The sequence below is a fragment of the Hemibagrus wyckioides genome, linkage group LG11, assembly GCF_019097595.1.
Source record: "Hemibagrus wyckioides isolate EC202008001 linkage group LG11, SWU_Hwy_1.0, whole genome shotgun sequence".
NCBI classification, from domain to species: Eukaryota; Metazoa; Chordata; class Actinopteri; order Siluriformes; family Bagridae; genus Hemibagrus; species Hemibagrus wyckioides.
In genome coordinates, this window is record NC_080720.1 from 19,091,645 (window position 1) to 19,108,489 (window position 16,845).

General features: G+C 38.0%; 1 protein-coding gene across 1 annotated transcript in view; it reads right to left on the reverse strand.

Moving 5' to 3' along the window:
• Nucleotides 1–3,622: 3,622 nt before the first annotated feature.
• The window catches only part of snta1 (syntrophin, alpha 1), a 28,692-nt gene continuing 15,469 nt past the window's right edge, over nucleotides 3,623–16,845 (reverse strand). The window contains exons 3-8 of the mRNA XM_058404022.1: nucleotides 10,001–10,184; nucleotides 9,593–9,782; nucleotides 9,390–9,511; nucleotides 7,578–7,774; nucleotides 6,509–6,696; nucleotides 3,623–6,056 (exon numbers count right to left, since the gene is read on the reverse strand). Coding sequence (XP_058260005.1) covers nucleotides 5,964–6,056; nucleotides 6,509–6,696; nucleotides 7,578–7,774; nucleotides 9,390–9,511; nucleotides 9,593–9,782; nucleotides 10,001–10,184 — 974 coding nt within the window. The 3' untranslated portion in view covers nucleotides 3,623–5,963. The remainder of the gene's footprint in view (nucleotides 6,057–6,508; nucleotides 6,697–7,577; nucleotides 7,775–9,389; nucleotides 9,512–9,592; nucleotides 9,783–10,000; nucleotides 10,185–16,845) is intronic.

Below are 16,845 nucleotides of genomic sequence, written 5' to 3' on the forward strand. Positions count from 1 at the left end.
GTGATTGGCAAGTTACAATGCCTCACTGCACAGCTGTATCTGTACAGCTGCTCTTAAAACCGACGACACTCTGTTGAAAAAAAAACACACACACACACACACACACACACACACATGGCCACAGTTTTTTAACAGTTTTTCTCATTTCAGAATATATATATATATTTTTTTTTTTTTCTTTTCCCCTGAACAAATTTCACTGCAGAATGAATTTCACATGCGGACAAAAGCTTTCAAAACTGACCTTATTGGTTCACTGAGAAAATCCAAACATGAATGTACTCTCATTAACAGTACCAGAAAAACAGAGAGAGAGAGAGAGAGAGAGAGAGAGAGAGAGAGAGAGAGAGAGAGAGAGAGAGAGAGAGAGAGAGAGATTATTTTTGGAGGCATGATGAAAACCGGTATGTCTAATACAACCTCATTTTCTCCCTTCTCCCCTTCTTTCACTTTGCTCCCCCCTTCTCCCTTTTTACTGCTTCTCAAACAAGAAATTCCAATCTCTCAGCATTACTCAGAATTCTGTGCACACCCCCCTCCTCTCCCTTACTTAGAGCAGCCTGCTTTAAAATTCATAACTACATTCACAAGTATAAAAGCAGCACAGATGGAATATTTCCAGGAAGCTTACTTGAGCAAAAATACAATTGGCTGTGGCATATTTAATAACCCTATCCTGCCTCTTTAGTACATGCAGTAATAATAACAATCGTAAAAAAAAAAAAAAAAAAGAGGGGGGGGGGAGTCAAACCATGTCTTAGCATGAAATGACTACCTATAATTCCAGCCACCAGCAAAAAAAATGATGTGGAGCAGAGAGAGAGAGAGAGAGAGAGAGAGAGAGAGAGAGAGATCAGAGTGAAAAACTATAATTGATAGAAGCTGCACTAATGACTCATTTGAATGTTTCTGAGTGTAAATTGGTTTGACAAACTGTTTGGTTTTTGCAGCTTAGCAACTCAAGTTTCTACTGTTTTTGCCTTGGCTCACATGAATAATAATGCTTATGCTTTTTGCAGTGTATATTATTATTATTATTATTATTATTATTATTATTATTATTATTATTATTCATGTTTTTGCATGTCATCTGAGTTCTAAATCAGAAAACAACAGATGCAGCAGCAGACCACAAGGTTAGAGAAGGGACAGACAATGGCGTCCCTTTTCAATATGGATTTCACTGCTGTACTTTGAGAAATAATCTCATTCTCATTCTCTCTCTCTCTCTCTCTCTCTCTCTCTCTCTCTTTTCAATCTCTCGTTGTGTGTGTTTGGGAGAGAGAGAGAGGGATAGAAAGATGTGTTGTGTGTGTGTGTGTGTGTGTGTGTTTTGTACATGAGCAAGCATTGTGGGACGTCCTGAACTGAATTAGGTCATCTCTTCAATCAGATCTCTCTCTCTCTCTCTCGCGCGCGCGCGCGCGCTCTCTCTCTCTCTCTCTCTCTCTCTCTGTGGTGGAGACACAGAGACCCCTACTGTTTCACAGAGGGACTCCTTTTGCACACTCATGTCTCTTACACCACTTTCCACACAGGTCACTTCCCTCAGAGTTCAGTTGCCTCTGGATGAAGCAGATCCATTCCCTGACTTTGTTAAAGTGATAATTCTATGCCAAATCTACAGGATCTTGTTAGTTTGCTGTGTATCAAGAATGAAGGAATGAAGGTTGAACTCATCTGATTTCTGGCTCCAGCTGGTGTTCTATTGCCCCCTGGCAACATGTCAGATGCATTACAGTGTTTTTTCTTTTTTCTTCCCCCCCCCATTTTATTTATTTATTTATTTATTTTTGTGCTTGTCAGCCAACAATGCCAGCAGTCTTTAGAACTACATTTTTCTCGGTTGTCATAACTGATGATCAAGATGAAAAATATCTGGAACATGTATCTGTGCGTGCAGTGGTTGGGATATGAACGCTAAATTATAGGTTATTGTTGCATTCCCCAGGAGAGAAGATTAAGTCAAATAGACAGTGGCATAACCTCAGGGTACATAAGAGCAGTGAATATTCAGTGTAGAGGCTAGAACACACCCACACACACACACACACACACACATATACAGGTATTTCCATATATACATATAATACATATTTTCCTCACTCATCTGGACCAGCCAAATGTCTAATCTCTCAAATGTCTAGTCTTTAGTCTCTTTAATAAAAGCTTTTGCAGTTTCTGTAAAATAAAAAGCAGTTTTCTTTGTGAAGACCATACAAATGTCCCCACAAGGTCAGAACTGTCAGTTATTCCTGTTCCTATATCATTTGGTCCCTACCAAGATATAAATCACACACACACTAACACACACACACACACATAGAGAGAGAGAGAGAAAGAGAGAGAGAGAGAGAGAGAGAGAGAGAGAGAGTATCAAGGGATCATCATCACATCATGTGTGAAGAAATCAACAGAACTCACCCTATTAGTTTGTTATTGCTCCTAGTACAACCATGAGTGTACAATTTTATAAATTAAATTATTTATTAAAGTTTTTTTTTTAACCTGCAGTGTGAATGACCTCGAAATCCACTTGTAGCTACCTGTCCTATCTAAAACGGTCACCCATCAGGTCCAGTACTGAGCAGAGGATAAATATGTCCTACATAAACAGACTTCCAGTGGTATACAGTACTGCGTCTGCTGCTGAAAAGTAAAGCTTCTCATCCTATACCAATCAACAGCATGAAGGACAGAGACAATCACCTTAATTGTGAAAGAGAAAAGAGAACTGAGGGAGGAAAATGGAAAGATGCAACCTTTTATTAATGCACCACCTCCCCCAGCCTCAGCCAATTTTCTCTCTTCTCCCCCGCCTAAGTGGCCGTCTAGTTTTTATCTAATCAAAATATATTCACTCCATATCTGCTCTCTCTCTCTCTCTCTCTTTGATCTAAAAGACTGATTGGCAATTTCTCCAACTAACTGATATAGAACACTGAAGCCTGCTGCCAATCTTATGGCACTGCTGTTGCCATGCCAACAGTTAGAGGGTAAAATGGGGGGGGGGGCAGGAAGGGGCTTTGCTTTCATATGAACCCTTTTTTTTTTCGTAGGCTGATGCCACATGTTATTATTTTCCATTATTCACCATGCTTTTGTCAGACAAAGCACATCACCATTGCTTCTAATAACTGTCTGTTTACAGCTTTTGGCAATAATCACAGTGTTGTTTTTGTACATTGTCTTCCACTTGTTTTTCTTGGTTCTATTTTTTCCCCCCCGATACTAGAGAGATTTATCAAGGTTTTGTATGATTCAGTTTAGAGCTCTCCATTTCACTAATCCTGAGTGAGAGGTGTGTCAGTAATGGGTAATGGTCCTCAAACCGGAGCATTATAGAGCATGCTAATGCAGAGTGTGTGATTCACATAAACGTTTTCCATTCTGTACCCGCATGAGAGTAACAGATATCATCCTCTATGCTTCTTCTTCTTTTTAGATCTTTAATTGACTCAGAGACTTTAAACACAATCTGACAAAAGACCACCCTCTGTGATTTCGGACATGGCCTTAGTGTTGTCTGTCCATGTTTAACCACGATGCACCTCAAACCTTTTATCTAGTTCACAGCGCACAGCTCAGATGATGTGTGAACACTCTTCATTCAGAAACACGGTGTAAGTCAACAAGGAAAGTTTATTAAATTTGATTTTATGTACAAACAACCCTGTAAGGCACACTCTTGTTTAAATAAGCATGTACAATAAAATTTAGTCTTGGTTTTAAGAGCTAACATATTTGAGTTTTAAGTATATATTAATTTATAGGATGATTTCTGAAAGGCCACCGTAATAAATGATACCTACTTATCCAATGAACACAAAACCGTACTAGTTGCAGTTACATTTGTGTGTGTGTGTGTGTAGTAAAGTCAAATTTAAAATCACAACGCAAAACAATTTCAACAAGTCTCCCACTGCAGACAAGGGTCCTTAGCACTAGTGTACTTGGAGATAAAAAATAAATAAATAAAATTTGTTCATGGGCTTTACCACTGACTTTGAAGATGCTAATGTTGGTAGGAGTAGCACTCAAGCAAAGCGATGGTCAAAGAAGCTTTCATTCAGGAAATACTACTAATGCTCTGATCTCTTGCTTCCCTAAAACAACAATGTGCTTGTTGAAATACTGGTTACATGGTTACATAAAAATAAAGAAAAGAAAATATATTTGTAAAGATCATGGTTATGCCTTATAGCATCATGAAATCATGACTTAAAGAAAGGGGAAAAGGAAAACGGTTAGGAAGAGAACTCTAAAAACAAATGGTTTTCTTAGTAAGACAATAAATAATTGAGTGTTCAGATTTTGTGTATAATATACATATATTTTTGTATGACTAAGGTCAGCTTAGTGAGCTCAGTTATGCTCAGTACTCTGGTGCATTGCAAGAACATTTCGTCATTGTTAAATTAAACTAAAAATCTTAAAAAATAATAATAATAATAATAATAATAACAACAACAACAACAATAAGTGTGTAGTACTCAAATGTCAAATAATTAATATCTCAGGGTTGGATTGCATGAGGTGCCTCACACGAATTCAATCATTTTCATTTCAACTGTAAAGGTTGTATGAATAAATAAGTCTGATTGTGATTTTTGTTTTGAACTGATACCATTTCTTATTTTGACAAGCTGCCAGGAAATGATTGATTTGGAATACAAAAAGGATTCAATCGTGTACAGTATTAGGTATGTGAAAAACAGAATTAGATTCGACTGCCTGTCTTTTAGACGCCTGACTGAATAGGGTTTTTTTTTTCCCCTCAGGAGAAAAAAATGACATCAAAATTCATTAGCTGGGGTACTAATGTTCTGTGGCAAAATAGAAGAAGGGGATCGCTTGCTACATTCTGTTTCGCTGTGCGTCTTACAAGGACCGAGGAAGACTGTGGTAATGTGCTGTTATTCCCAAAGTCCCACACTCACAGCCCACTTTCTCATTGGTGCATTTAAAGAGAGAGCGCTTATGTTGTCTCCTAATGGCATGGTGCGTTGTGGATATTCTAATTACACCCATAACCACATGAAAGGACCACTTTACACTGTCAGTCACAAGTTTTTCCAACACCTGGAGATTTTTTTTGAAGTTTTATTACAGTTTAAGGACTATTAGTGCCACAGACAAAACTGAAAAGTAGAGACTGGTAATTAAATGCAAAGAATCAGGTCTTTGTTCTATCAAAGATCTCACTCTCTGCATTTAACTTGACATTTTAACTGGAAAAGCTCGCAGATCCTGATGGCACTCTTCTAGACTTTGGTACTCGTTGACAGCGCTTGCATCAGTTGTAATACAAGTCACAACATTATTCGATGGAACATATTCAAATAGTTGAAATACTGAAACATAGGGTGCTGAGTAACTTTTCACTGGCAGTGTGCCTCTCGTTGCAGTGAGTTGAAGCCAGTGAGATGTAAACAGCTCTGTTTTAGGTGGTGACCTTATACTTTTTACCAAGCTGTTTGAGTTTAAAGGGTTTATATAGTAAACCCATATATCTGTTTTGTATGAAATTGCATCATTCAGAAGCAACACGAAATATAAAAAAATATACTGTAGGTTTCATTTGATCTCTGGTATGAAATTCATCATTACAGTAACTCAACTCGATTAGACTAGATTGGACGACACCACTTTCCCTGCTGGATTTAACCCATTGTTTGCCATGATTTGTTTTGTTTTTTTATTCTTGCAAATGTTTGCTTTGCTTTTCTGCCTGCAACTATTGTTTCATACAAACCGATATGGCACACAAAATATTCTCTCTAAAAAAACAAAACAAAACAAGTTTGACATGTAAAATAAGATCACCACTTTTTGATGCATGGCTTTATATTGTTTGTTGGATACAAGTGGTAGGACTCCACCAATGGCAGCTCCTGGGTTTACATCTGTCTGGTCCACCTTCTGACTCTCTAGGCTCATGTTGTCGTAACTGTGTGTGGGGTTCATGCAAGCAGGCCTAAACGCTTCACCTTGGCTGAGAGGAAAGAGTGAATGATGAAGACGATGGTCTTAGGACAGGCGTGAAGATCCAGTTGCTGAAAAAAAGCAGGGGAAAAAAAAAAGAGTGAGAGCAAAGTGAATGAAGGAATAAAATGAATGCAGAAAGGTCTAAGATAGGGTACAGACTGGTATAATGATAAAACAGTACAGAGGCTGGAGAGTCTTTACAAAATAGTCTGAAATCTACAGTAAAAAAAAATCATCTAAAAGAATAGAAGAAGTCAAAAGAGAATAACTATGAGCTCTCTGTGTATACAGACCTGTGATCTGAGATGAAAGGGGAAGAGAAAGACTACATGAAATGAGGGAGAAGAAAAGAACAGGATAGGAAAGGGAGTGCGTTAAAAAAGGTATGAAGAGTTATTTTCTGGAGAAAACTTAGAACTGAAGACATGAAGAGTGAGAAGAAACGAACGAGAAGGTAGAACTGAGAGAGAGAGAGAGAGAGAGAGAGAGAAAGAGAGAGAGAGAGAGAGAGAGCTCTCACAATCTCGGCCTCGGGGCCTCCAAAGTCGAGGAAGATCATGCGCACTCCGTCGTCAGAGGACATTCGCAGACGCTCAAATGGCTGCTGCAGAAGAATGTGTCTCCTCACACCTGCCTCCTCAGTGAACAAAGTGAAACCGTTCTCTATGTGCACACTAAGCATGCATGGCTGACCGTTCCAGCTGCATGCTGTAGGACAGTGAGAGAGAGAGAGAGAGAGAGAGAGAGAAACAGGGCTTTACCACCAATCTATTCATGGAATCTTTAAAAATCAACAACTATGCAGACACTGAAACTTTGTCACATTCTGTCTATCAAATTATTTTCTGTCAAAAAGGATGTCTGTGTGTCACACCTCTTTGTGTCCTGCAATAATACCTCAAGAAAGCGTTTGTATCAAATTCAAACAAGCCTTTTGTTGTTCTGTGTGTTTTATTAAATTCATTTTAAAATATGTCTTGTGTGGCATCGCATTGTAAATCTACTCAAGAAGCTTTGAGACTTATGTGAACATCCAGACCAAATTTTTTCACAGTATGTAACATGACAAAGAAGAACTTCACATTTTTTCCCCCACATTTTTACAATTCAGTAGAATGTATTGATTGTGTATTTGTAGTCTTGTTCATTATTCCCTTATTAGTACAGCAATACAATAATGTGTAATCATGATCCATTTGTAATGGTTGTGAACATTTATATATACATTATGTAGAATTTATTCCCATTTGGACAATAACAGGAAGGTGCAATACACAACATAATCAACAGAGGGCGATATTGCCTCAGTTCTGACACATGACTGTGCTACTGCTCTCCATAACTCAGTGAAGAACTGTAGACACTCCTTGGTATATTTGAAGCCTTTAGTAACATGCATAACTAGTTTTAAACTCCTATGTCAGTGAATATTTGTGAAATTCCTCTAAATCTGTGTTTCCTTATATTCAGGTACACAAAGCACTTTTCCGTTATACACTGAAATGAGCTCAGCATGGTGATTTCTGTTATAACGCAGTGGGTAAGAATTTCAAAACTGAATTCAGTGTGTGAAAGCTGCATGGACGTACCTGTAGTGACTTCCTGGATGAGCTCGGCAGCAGTGTGACAGCCCTCCACCAGGAGGTGACTCCAAGTGGATAGTTCTTTTGCAGTGTCCACTCGGAACAGGTGAGTCTCCACTCCATGCTTAGTACCTAAACGCAGGCCGAACGTTAAATCAGACTCCTGTCCTGATGAACTCTTTCCAGGCCCTGAATGAACAAGCCTTAAAAGAGACAGAGACAGAGATCTTATCAGAGAAGTTACCAACCACAGACCAACTCCATAAAACTTCTGCACTACTCCTGTTATTCACTAGTCACTCAGATTCTTTCAGGAACAATACTTAAATTAGAATAAAACGAAATATAACTGCTTCTTATCTCGATTGCTATTCACTGTAGCACAACCTACATGATCCAAAGAATCCACTAAAGCTAAATCACTCAAATTAAATTGATTAGCATATAAAAATATACAGTATACAGGAATGACAAGCAACAGATAGGAACTACAGTTTTATGAGATACAGAACTGGGTCCACATTGCCAAGTATGCTTTCTAGTTAACCTGAGATCTGTAATCTCACAGGAAAATAACTGCGTCTTGCACAAAGAATGAAGTGGCAGCAATGCACTAAAGACTATATATGGATAGCTGGACAGCAGGTCAGATCTTTCTATTTTAGGATAGAATGGACATGAAATTTAGCTTTTTATCAGACTCAAAATGGAAAAAGTTTTCATCCTTGCATAATGATCAGAAATAACTTTGTTTTAACCATTACTACCATGTCTCTATTATCTAGGTATTATCAGGTGTAAAACACAGATCTAAGATTTTCACTGTTTTGTATTTAATACAAGTATTTCTTAGAGATCGCACCAATCCAACGCACAGCCTCAGTACCAGCAAACTCTGTAGACAGAATACCAGAGAAAAAATATTGAGTTCTGTAACAAATGGCAAATAATGGAAAAGGAAAGTATTCTTGCAGCTGGAATTGTTTGCATATGAATAGACTTAACAGTTTGTGTTAGGATTGGCTTTATTATTTACATTTATTATATTGGGCACATACTTGTGTGACGGTGTTCGGATTTAAAGTCACAAACTCCCGAGCAGACATTTATTGCCTTAACCAATAAGCTACCATATTTCTTATTTTATTATTATTATTATTATTATTATTATTATATACGTAGTGAAGGATTGCATGCTTTTAAATCAGTTTTAAAGTATTTCAGAAAAAATAAAACATAACAAATAAATAGATAAATAAATAAATAAATAAATAGATAAATAAATAAATAAATAAATAAAACAAAACTTTACAGCTGCCTAGTTTATAAAGTAAACGATATCGGATGGTATACATGTCAGCTGATACTCAAAGTTTCAGTATCTGTATCAGAATCAGAATTAAAAAATCTCTCTAATTTAGATTTGATTGTTTTAGACAAATTAGACAAACTTGATTATATTAACTGGACATAATGTATAATGAACAATTTATTCTAGGACAAAAAATCAGTAATACATACAGTAATTCATGTGGTTTTGTACACACACACACACACACACACACACACAGCAGGCTGGCCATAAAGTCATGGCCACTTATTTATTTGTTAAGAATGGCTTAATAATCTCATTTCTAAGGCTTAATTACTGTGTTCCCAAGCCGTTGCAGGTTGTGGCCATGTATTATTATCTTGTTCCCACTCGTGATTTATTATTTTATTAAAATATGGATGTTACCATGTGTTCTGTATGGTAGATTTATACTTTCAGCATAGCTCTTTCTTTCTGTGTGTGTGTCTGTGTGTGTGTTTATATACCTGGTAGTAATGAGCGGATGGCTCTTGTCTGGGCTATTAAGACTCTCTCTGCTCTCAGGCAAAGAGCTGTACAACAACAGATCTCTGTCTGTCAGCACTGCCAATATCAGCTTCTCGGATCCCTGCACACACAAAACACTTAACTAAACCAGATTATTCACTTCATGCACATGAAATTGATTCTAATTAAGAAACACACACACCTGCTCTATGATCCAGCCGATGTGTGTGATGTCCATGCCTGGCTGCAGGGCTCTGAGGCTGTCTTTAACTGTAGAGAGCAGTGCAGCACAGCATGCTTGGATAGCATTATACCATGACTGGGCCATTGCAGGATCCTTTGCCCTCAAAAACGCAGACTGCTTCCTGTCTGCTGACACCACCTCAAAATATCTACACACATAGACACAGGCAAGGATGAAGGGGAAGGAACAAATTACATAATCATGAAGTGGGGAGGGTTAGTGTTAGTGTCTGCTATTAATAATATTTAGTACATATACTCCCTCAACCGTAATTCGCACCCTGGTTGAAAGGAAGAATATAAAGATGCCCCTGTCTCTCGTTATGTATGTGTGTGTGTGTGTGTGTGTGTGTTTGCGTCAGGTTACCTGTCCTCTGTGTCTGGTGGACATTGTTTGCGAGTAACATGGCACATTTTCAGCGGGATGGTTCTGGTCTCCCTCATGACTGGGTCAACATGCTTCTGTGGTGTGGGGGGAGGAGAGTCCAGAAGAGGTGGGCCACCCGAAGACGCGTTCTTAAAAAACGCAGACATCTCTTTTATGTATTTTACTATAGAGTAAGAGGAGAGAGAGAGAGAGCAAAAGCAAGATAGAAAAAGAAAGATTAATAAAAAGGTAGTATGTCAGACCGCATCACAAAGTTAATACCATGCATTAAAACTGAAAAAAAAGAAAGAAGAAGAAAAAACACAGTAAAAGTCACTTCACAGCCAACTACGTCCTCCTTAAGCAGAAAGAGCACAGCAGGCCAGTCATTATTCGGATAATGGACCGTGACTAAAAGCTTTTTCAAAACAGCAAAATCATAAATATTTCTAAAATAATACTTTTTGCAGATAAACACATAGTGACTATTGTTCATCTTTTGTTATTGCTGACCGGATGTTGTTTGAGTGGTGGCCCATACACAGCACAAGTCACCAAGTTGCTGTACTATGAAGTCTGCAGTGAGAGTTCCTACGGTTGCTATAGAAATAATGTTAAGCACTGAGTGGCACAACATCAGTTCTCCTGATGCTAAAATTAAACAACATGGAGGAATTTTTGTGTTTGTATAAAAACACTGTCCAGTGTATATCTGCACCATATTATAGGACATGAAGGAGAAGCAGTGTGCATCTTTGTCACATGCGTTCAGATATCTTCACCCCAACTCGTAGTCAATGCACCAAATCGCTCCATATTTGCATAGAGTTAAACTTTTCTCAGGTTTGTTGCAGTCACTCAGATCACTGGAATTCAGCAGCTCTCACTGAAAACGAATGATCCGGTTGCTTTGTTGCTACGAGTCACTGTATAAGTGAATAGGAAAGAGTGAAGAGTGTATCACCAGTGTTGAACAGCATTGTGTATTCCTTTATGACTCATTTGTTAGGGACACCAACATTTTGGTCTACCTTTTAAGTGTACAAGTATAAATATAGTTTGTTGTCCTGAGAATATTGTCAGTGTCACTACAGGTCTGAAGTTAGCTGCGTATTTTATTCACTGACACTCGTACCTGTGTCTCAGACACACTACCCTGTAAGCTTCTTTGACAATGCCGCTGTGCTAGGAATGCTCCACCACCCAAATAATGTCTAGTCAGCAGTGGTGTAAGGGTGGTCTGTTTCTGTTAATAGACAGGACAGAGGAGGTGAAAGGTGGGATAAAAATACTATAATTAGAAGAACAGTATATAACTAACACAGTATATGCAACCAGTTGGTTAGAACTGTTTAGAATACAGTGCTGTTGAATTTGAAAATCTGGTTGGTTCACAGGTGTCCTATTATAGCATAGCTCTTACAGTATGTAATTCTAACATGTGATCAATTTTCTATAACTTTTATGACAGAAGCTCCACATTAACAGATTTTTTAATGTAATTGTTTATATGGTCAGGAGGAATTTTAAAATTTTCTGTCACATTCACAGTTCTTGGAATGAGTCTCCACTGGCAGTAAGTGATGTAAAGTTTTCAGACTCAGGAAAGACTTCAAAATGAAGGGATTTGCAGTTTCTAGCTGAATTAACAAGCTGAGCTTTTCGTTTTACTAACTTGGTGACGGAATGAATGTTTGGAGCTGCTATGACATAAGTGATAACAGGAATCAACATGATTCAAAGATGTTGCCCGAAACTAATAAATGGATAAAATGTACAATAAACTGAAGCTCATTTGTAAATTTAACCAAAAAAATGCCAGCGTTTACAAATTGCAAGAGGAAAAAAAACAAATTGAGACTTGCTGTCATCAGACAATAATTAACTTCCATATGGCAACATCATGTCTAGCATCCATGACACACTATACAGTTCAGATAGTTTAGCACATTCCATATAATATCACAGTTTACACATATCTACATAAATGCTGTCAGTCGGTCAGTGTCGGTCCAGTTCACAAGACATTCAGTACCCCAACCCTACAGTTCATTCCCCTGATCCTCTGAAATAAATAAAAGTCTCCATCATTCTCTTTGACACACACACACACATGGAGTGACTGAATATAAATAGCAGGCGCCACAGAAGATCAGGTTTCAGTCAGTGCTAGGGTTGAGATGTGTGTGTGTGTGTGCATGTGTGTGTGAAGTAGGGCTTCCTCGGCACTTGAAAAGAAGTTTAGCCTCGAAGTGGCACACACATCTCACCGAGTCAGCATATACACCAACCAGTAGGGCACGCACAACTGTGTTGTGACTGCACACAACACACACCCTTGCAAAAAGTTAATCACCCCTACGCCCCTTCATACACACACAGTCAAAACTGCTACTTCACATCCAGGCAGAATTTCCCAAACGTATGCCTGCAATGGAATTTTTGGCACTCTTCTAATCTCTCAGTAAACAGTAATCATATCCAACAAAAGAGTTCTGACAGTCGCAAACACGGGTAAAGAGGTATAGAGTATTTCTGGTGTATTTTTAGAAGCAGGGATTTTGCCTGTACAAAAGCCTCTTAGGACGTGATATTAAATGACCTTTTGTGAAATTAAAAAAGACCAGGCAATGCCACAAGATGGAGAGCACACTCTATTCTGTTCAGCGAGAGTGAGGAACAGCACATAAATTAAACCTCAGGGTAAGGTTAACAAAACAAAACAAAAATCTCAATGAACAAACAAAGATTTTTTAAAAACAGTATGCTTGTTGAGAAGAATCGAATCAAACTTCTTTATGATGCTTGTGATAGAACTGGAGTTCACAAGGTCTACAATGCAAAGGCAGCCATTTTGTTATCCAAACTACCACGTGTCCTTTGAGACCTATGGGTAAAATTGATAACACTAAGATGGTGGTACTACTTTGTTATTGCAAGTCCCTGCATGTTGCTTTCCCCACCTTGCATGGATTTCACCTGGGCTTTTTCAACACCATGTCAATGATTCAGCATGTAGAATATGAACTGCCAGAATTCAGTATAGACACTTGATGAAATGGTTCACAACCGAAGCTGTAGGTTAACTTTTTGAGCAGGCAAAAAAGAAAAAAGTGCTAGAAAAGTTGTGTTAAATTAACCCTTTCTACCAGTACACTGGTGTTCCTTTCAGCCAGCAGAATGGAAAGCAACTTACCGGACATTTTCGGCTTACAGTGTTAGATGTTTCTACCTCTGTTCGGATAACCGTACACAGAATTTTGTAGTACTTGGGCCATCTCACAGAGAAATGGGTTCGATATCACCATTTACTTTGAGGATAAACATTTGTGTGTAATAAAATATTCATAATAATATATTGCCCTTTGTAGGCTAGATAAAAAATAAAAAAAAAACCCTACAAATTCTTACAAAAATACAAAGTCCAAAATGTCTACTCTCATCTGAGCCATTGACTTGGTAGAACCAGCTTAGAATCAGCTGCAATTAGAGCTACAACTATTATGTGAAATGTCTCTATAAGCTTTGTACGTCTGGATTCTCATACTTGTAGCCATTCTTCTTGCCAAAAACTCTGTTTGATTAACTGGAGACTTTTGGCGAACAGCAATTTTCATATCTTGAAACAGATTCTAAATTGGATCTTTGACTACTTTCAGATCCTTGGTTTTGGATCATTCCAATGTAGCTTTGGAAACATAAATAAGGTTCATGTCCTATTGGAAGTTGAAGCTCCACTACATTCTCAAGTCTCTTAGTGACTGGAACAGCTTTTATTTTAGACACCCTTGTATTTGCTCCATCTTTCTTGCCCTCATAACTGACCAGTTTTCCCAGTCTCCACTGATGAAAAGCATCTTCTCAACATGATGCTACCACCACCATGTTTCACTTGGGAGATTAACTGTCTTGATTTACCTAGCATGTTGTGCCCAAGCCAAAAATAAATGGAATTGCTTTTGTCTCATCATCCCAGAGAACCTATTTTGTTAGATAAGCTGTTGGTATGTATTTCTGGCGAACTACATGTCTTCATATGCTGTTTTTTTTCAGTAATGGCTTTCTTCTACTTGGTGAACAGATTCAGAGACAGAGTTACCATGCCATCCTTAACAGTTACTTTTGGTGGATGGCCTCCTCTAGGCCACAGAGACATAGTTGTGCCATATTCTTATACAAGCAGATTTAATGGCACTCCATGTGATGTTCAAAGTATATAAAGATGAATAATTGTACAAGCAAACATTGGCTGTTACTTTTACAGTACTTTTCCTGTTTTGGTCTTCATGATGTTGCCCACACAAGAAGACTCCTGTAGAATTTACACTTTAATGCTGATGAAGCATGAGTTTTAGTATCCTCTGTAAAATGTTCATGTTAACACAATCTTGGGTTATTTTGCTAATGTTATGCAATCTGTCATGGTTTCTTTAGAACAATGACAGATTGCATAACATTAGCAAAATTGTTGAACAGTTTTGCTAATGTTATGTTACAAAAAGACAGTAAACTTGGGAACTTTCTAAATTAATTAATTAGATTTTGGCAAGTAGTAACCTTATGCAATGTTTTGATAAGGTATAAAACTTATCAAATATGTAATCATATAGATAAGACAGGATTACATAGTTAGAATGTTTCTGTAATACAGCCCTAGACTCTTATCACTGTTGTTAGCAGTTTTGCCTCAATAAGTTTCTCTATAACTGGATTTTTATCAAAACAATCTAAATGACTTTGTTTACTCCTCAGTGAGTGGATTATGTTGGAACTTTGCAGTGAGTGAAATATGCAGGAACACCCTTAAGTCTCTGGAATTTCCCTTTAACACTGGGACCGAATTTAACTAATAATAGTATACACTAAAGCAAACCACTGAGCCTCTTTTTTTAACTGAATTACTACAGCAGTGAGAGCAAGAGAATGAGAGAGGCCTTTTTAAACATTCACCTCAAGGTTTAAGGCTTTCATGAATCTTAGGGAAGTTAAATTCCTAAACTTGCGAACACAAAGAAAGTAAACAGTGATATGTGGGAATTTGTTTAAGAACAGCGATTCTTCAGATTCTTCTTATTGGTCAATCTATCCATTGGAGTTGTTTATCTTGCTGCCTCATTGGGCAAACATAAGACTGGGTTGCCAAGTCAAAGTCAAAGGCGTCCTATCCCAGTGTTTTTCTGCTCCCGGTTGCCGTGGGAGCAGCTGGAATGCGCCTGATTGGCTACTCTATGACTCCTGAAGCATGCTTGGCTCTGTAAAAGCTCTGTTAGGCCAGGAATGTCCCTCAAAATGCCCCCGCAAAATGAACCAATGAGAACACACACACACACACGCACACACAGTCAACAGCAACATCACTGCTGACAAGGGTACAAATTATGCACTGTCTCTCATTTTATACCGATAATGGGTTCTGAACAGTTTTAATCAGATATACAAGATGCAACAATATAAAAAAAAAAAAAATTAATGAGTGCTTGTGTAAACATTGTGTGAAAGTGTGTGTGTGTGTGTGTGTGTGAATATAATTTTACATTTAAACTGAATCTATAGCTTCTGGAAGGATGAGAACTTATATGGCTCAGTTTGCAGCAGCCTCCAGAGATCAGACGAAGAAATTATCAGAATAACGAGCAGAACTCAATTTACGTAACATCCCCTTATCGGCAAAGTCTCACATGAGCTCATTAAATGAGTGGCCCACAGCCAGAGAGAACCATGCTTTTGGAAACCGATTCTTTGGATCATTTATCATAGGTACAAGCTAGCACTTTCTGATGATACAGCACAAAAGGGCATAATGGTAATGGTGTTAATTTAGTTAAGTGTGAAACTTCAGTTAAGTGAGAAAAATCAAGTCCTGACTTGGATACCAATCAGTCTTTTTTTAAAGAACTTACTGTAAAATCTACTCACATCTTTGTCTGTTAGCATTAAATATGGGACGACCAACATGCCACAAAGGATAGATTTAATACAACAATCCTAATCCAGAAATCCTATTCAGGGAAAAGGAAGAATGGTGTGTTATGTAATAAATGCCACAAGATACACCTTCATAGAGACAACAAACTACTACATGAACTAGTACCTTGAGAATCTGACACATTTCACAGCATTTCTTTTAAAGATTTCAGCCATGACAGCTCTTGGAATGGATTTAACATCCTTTATTGATAGAAATGGACTGAAGGTAGGTTTGGTCTTGGTGGACTAGATCTGCTTTGGAGCTGCTGCTGATGGAGTATGAGGACTTGCTTGTTTAGACATGCTCAGATGAGGAGATAAGAGAGAGCCATGCTGTTGTTGTGGAAGCACCATAGCAGATCTATACAGTTATGTCGGGGAGGTCATTCGCTCAGAACTTAACGTGCACAAAGGCCATGCCTGATGAGATAGTTGAGATAATAAAGGATTATCTAGAAAGGGAATGGTAGCAGAAAAGCTGTGGCACTGGTGTCGAGGGAACCAATCAGCACACGGATAAAGTTTTATGGCTTGTCTGGGCATTCTTATTAATAATGAATTATTATTCACTGTACTATCTGCTTCCTTTCTCAGGGAACCAGGCAACAACACGCATGGCTAATTTGTAAAGAATTAGTAGTCACTAGTGGACCATTAGTCTGACCATTCATTAAGCAAAGTATAAATATATTTGCTGCTGTATAGCTCTTCATTGTGCTGTGCATTACACTGTGACTCCCTAATAATGTATTTGAAGTCTTATACTAACATGATGTTCCTGAAACTTAATAAAAGTGTATTTAATACGTCATGGTCATATGTACATTTTCTACATATAGTGGTGATTCACGGTTATAATACAGTAGTTGGCCTCAATC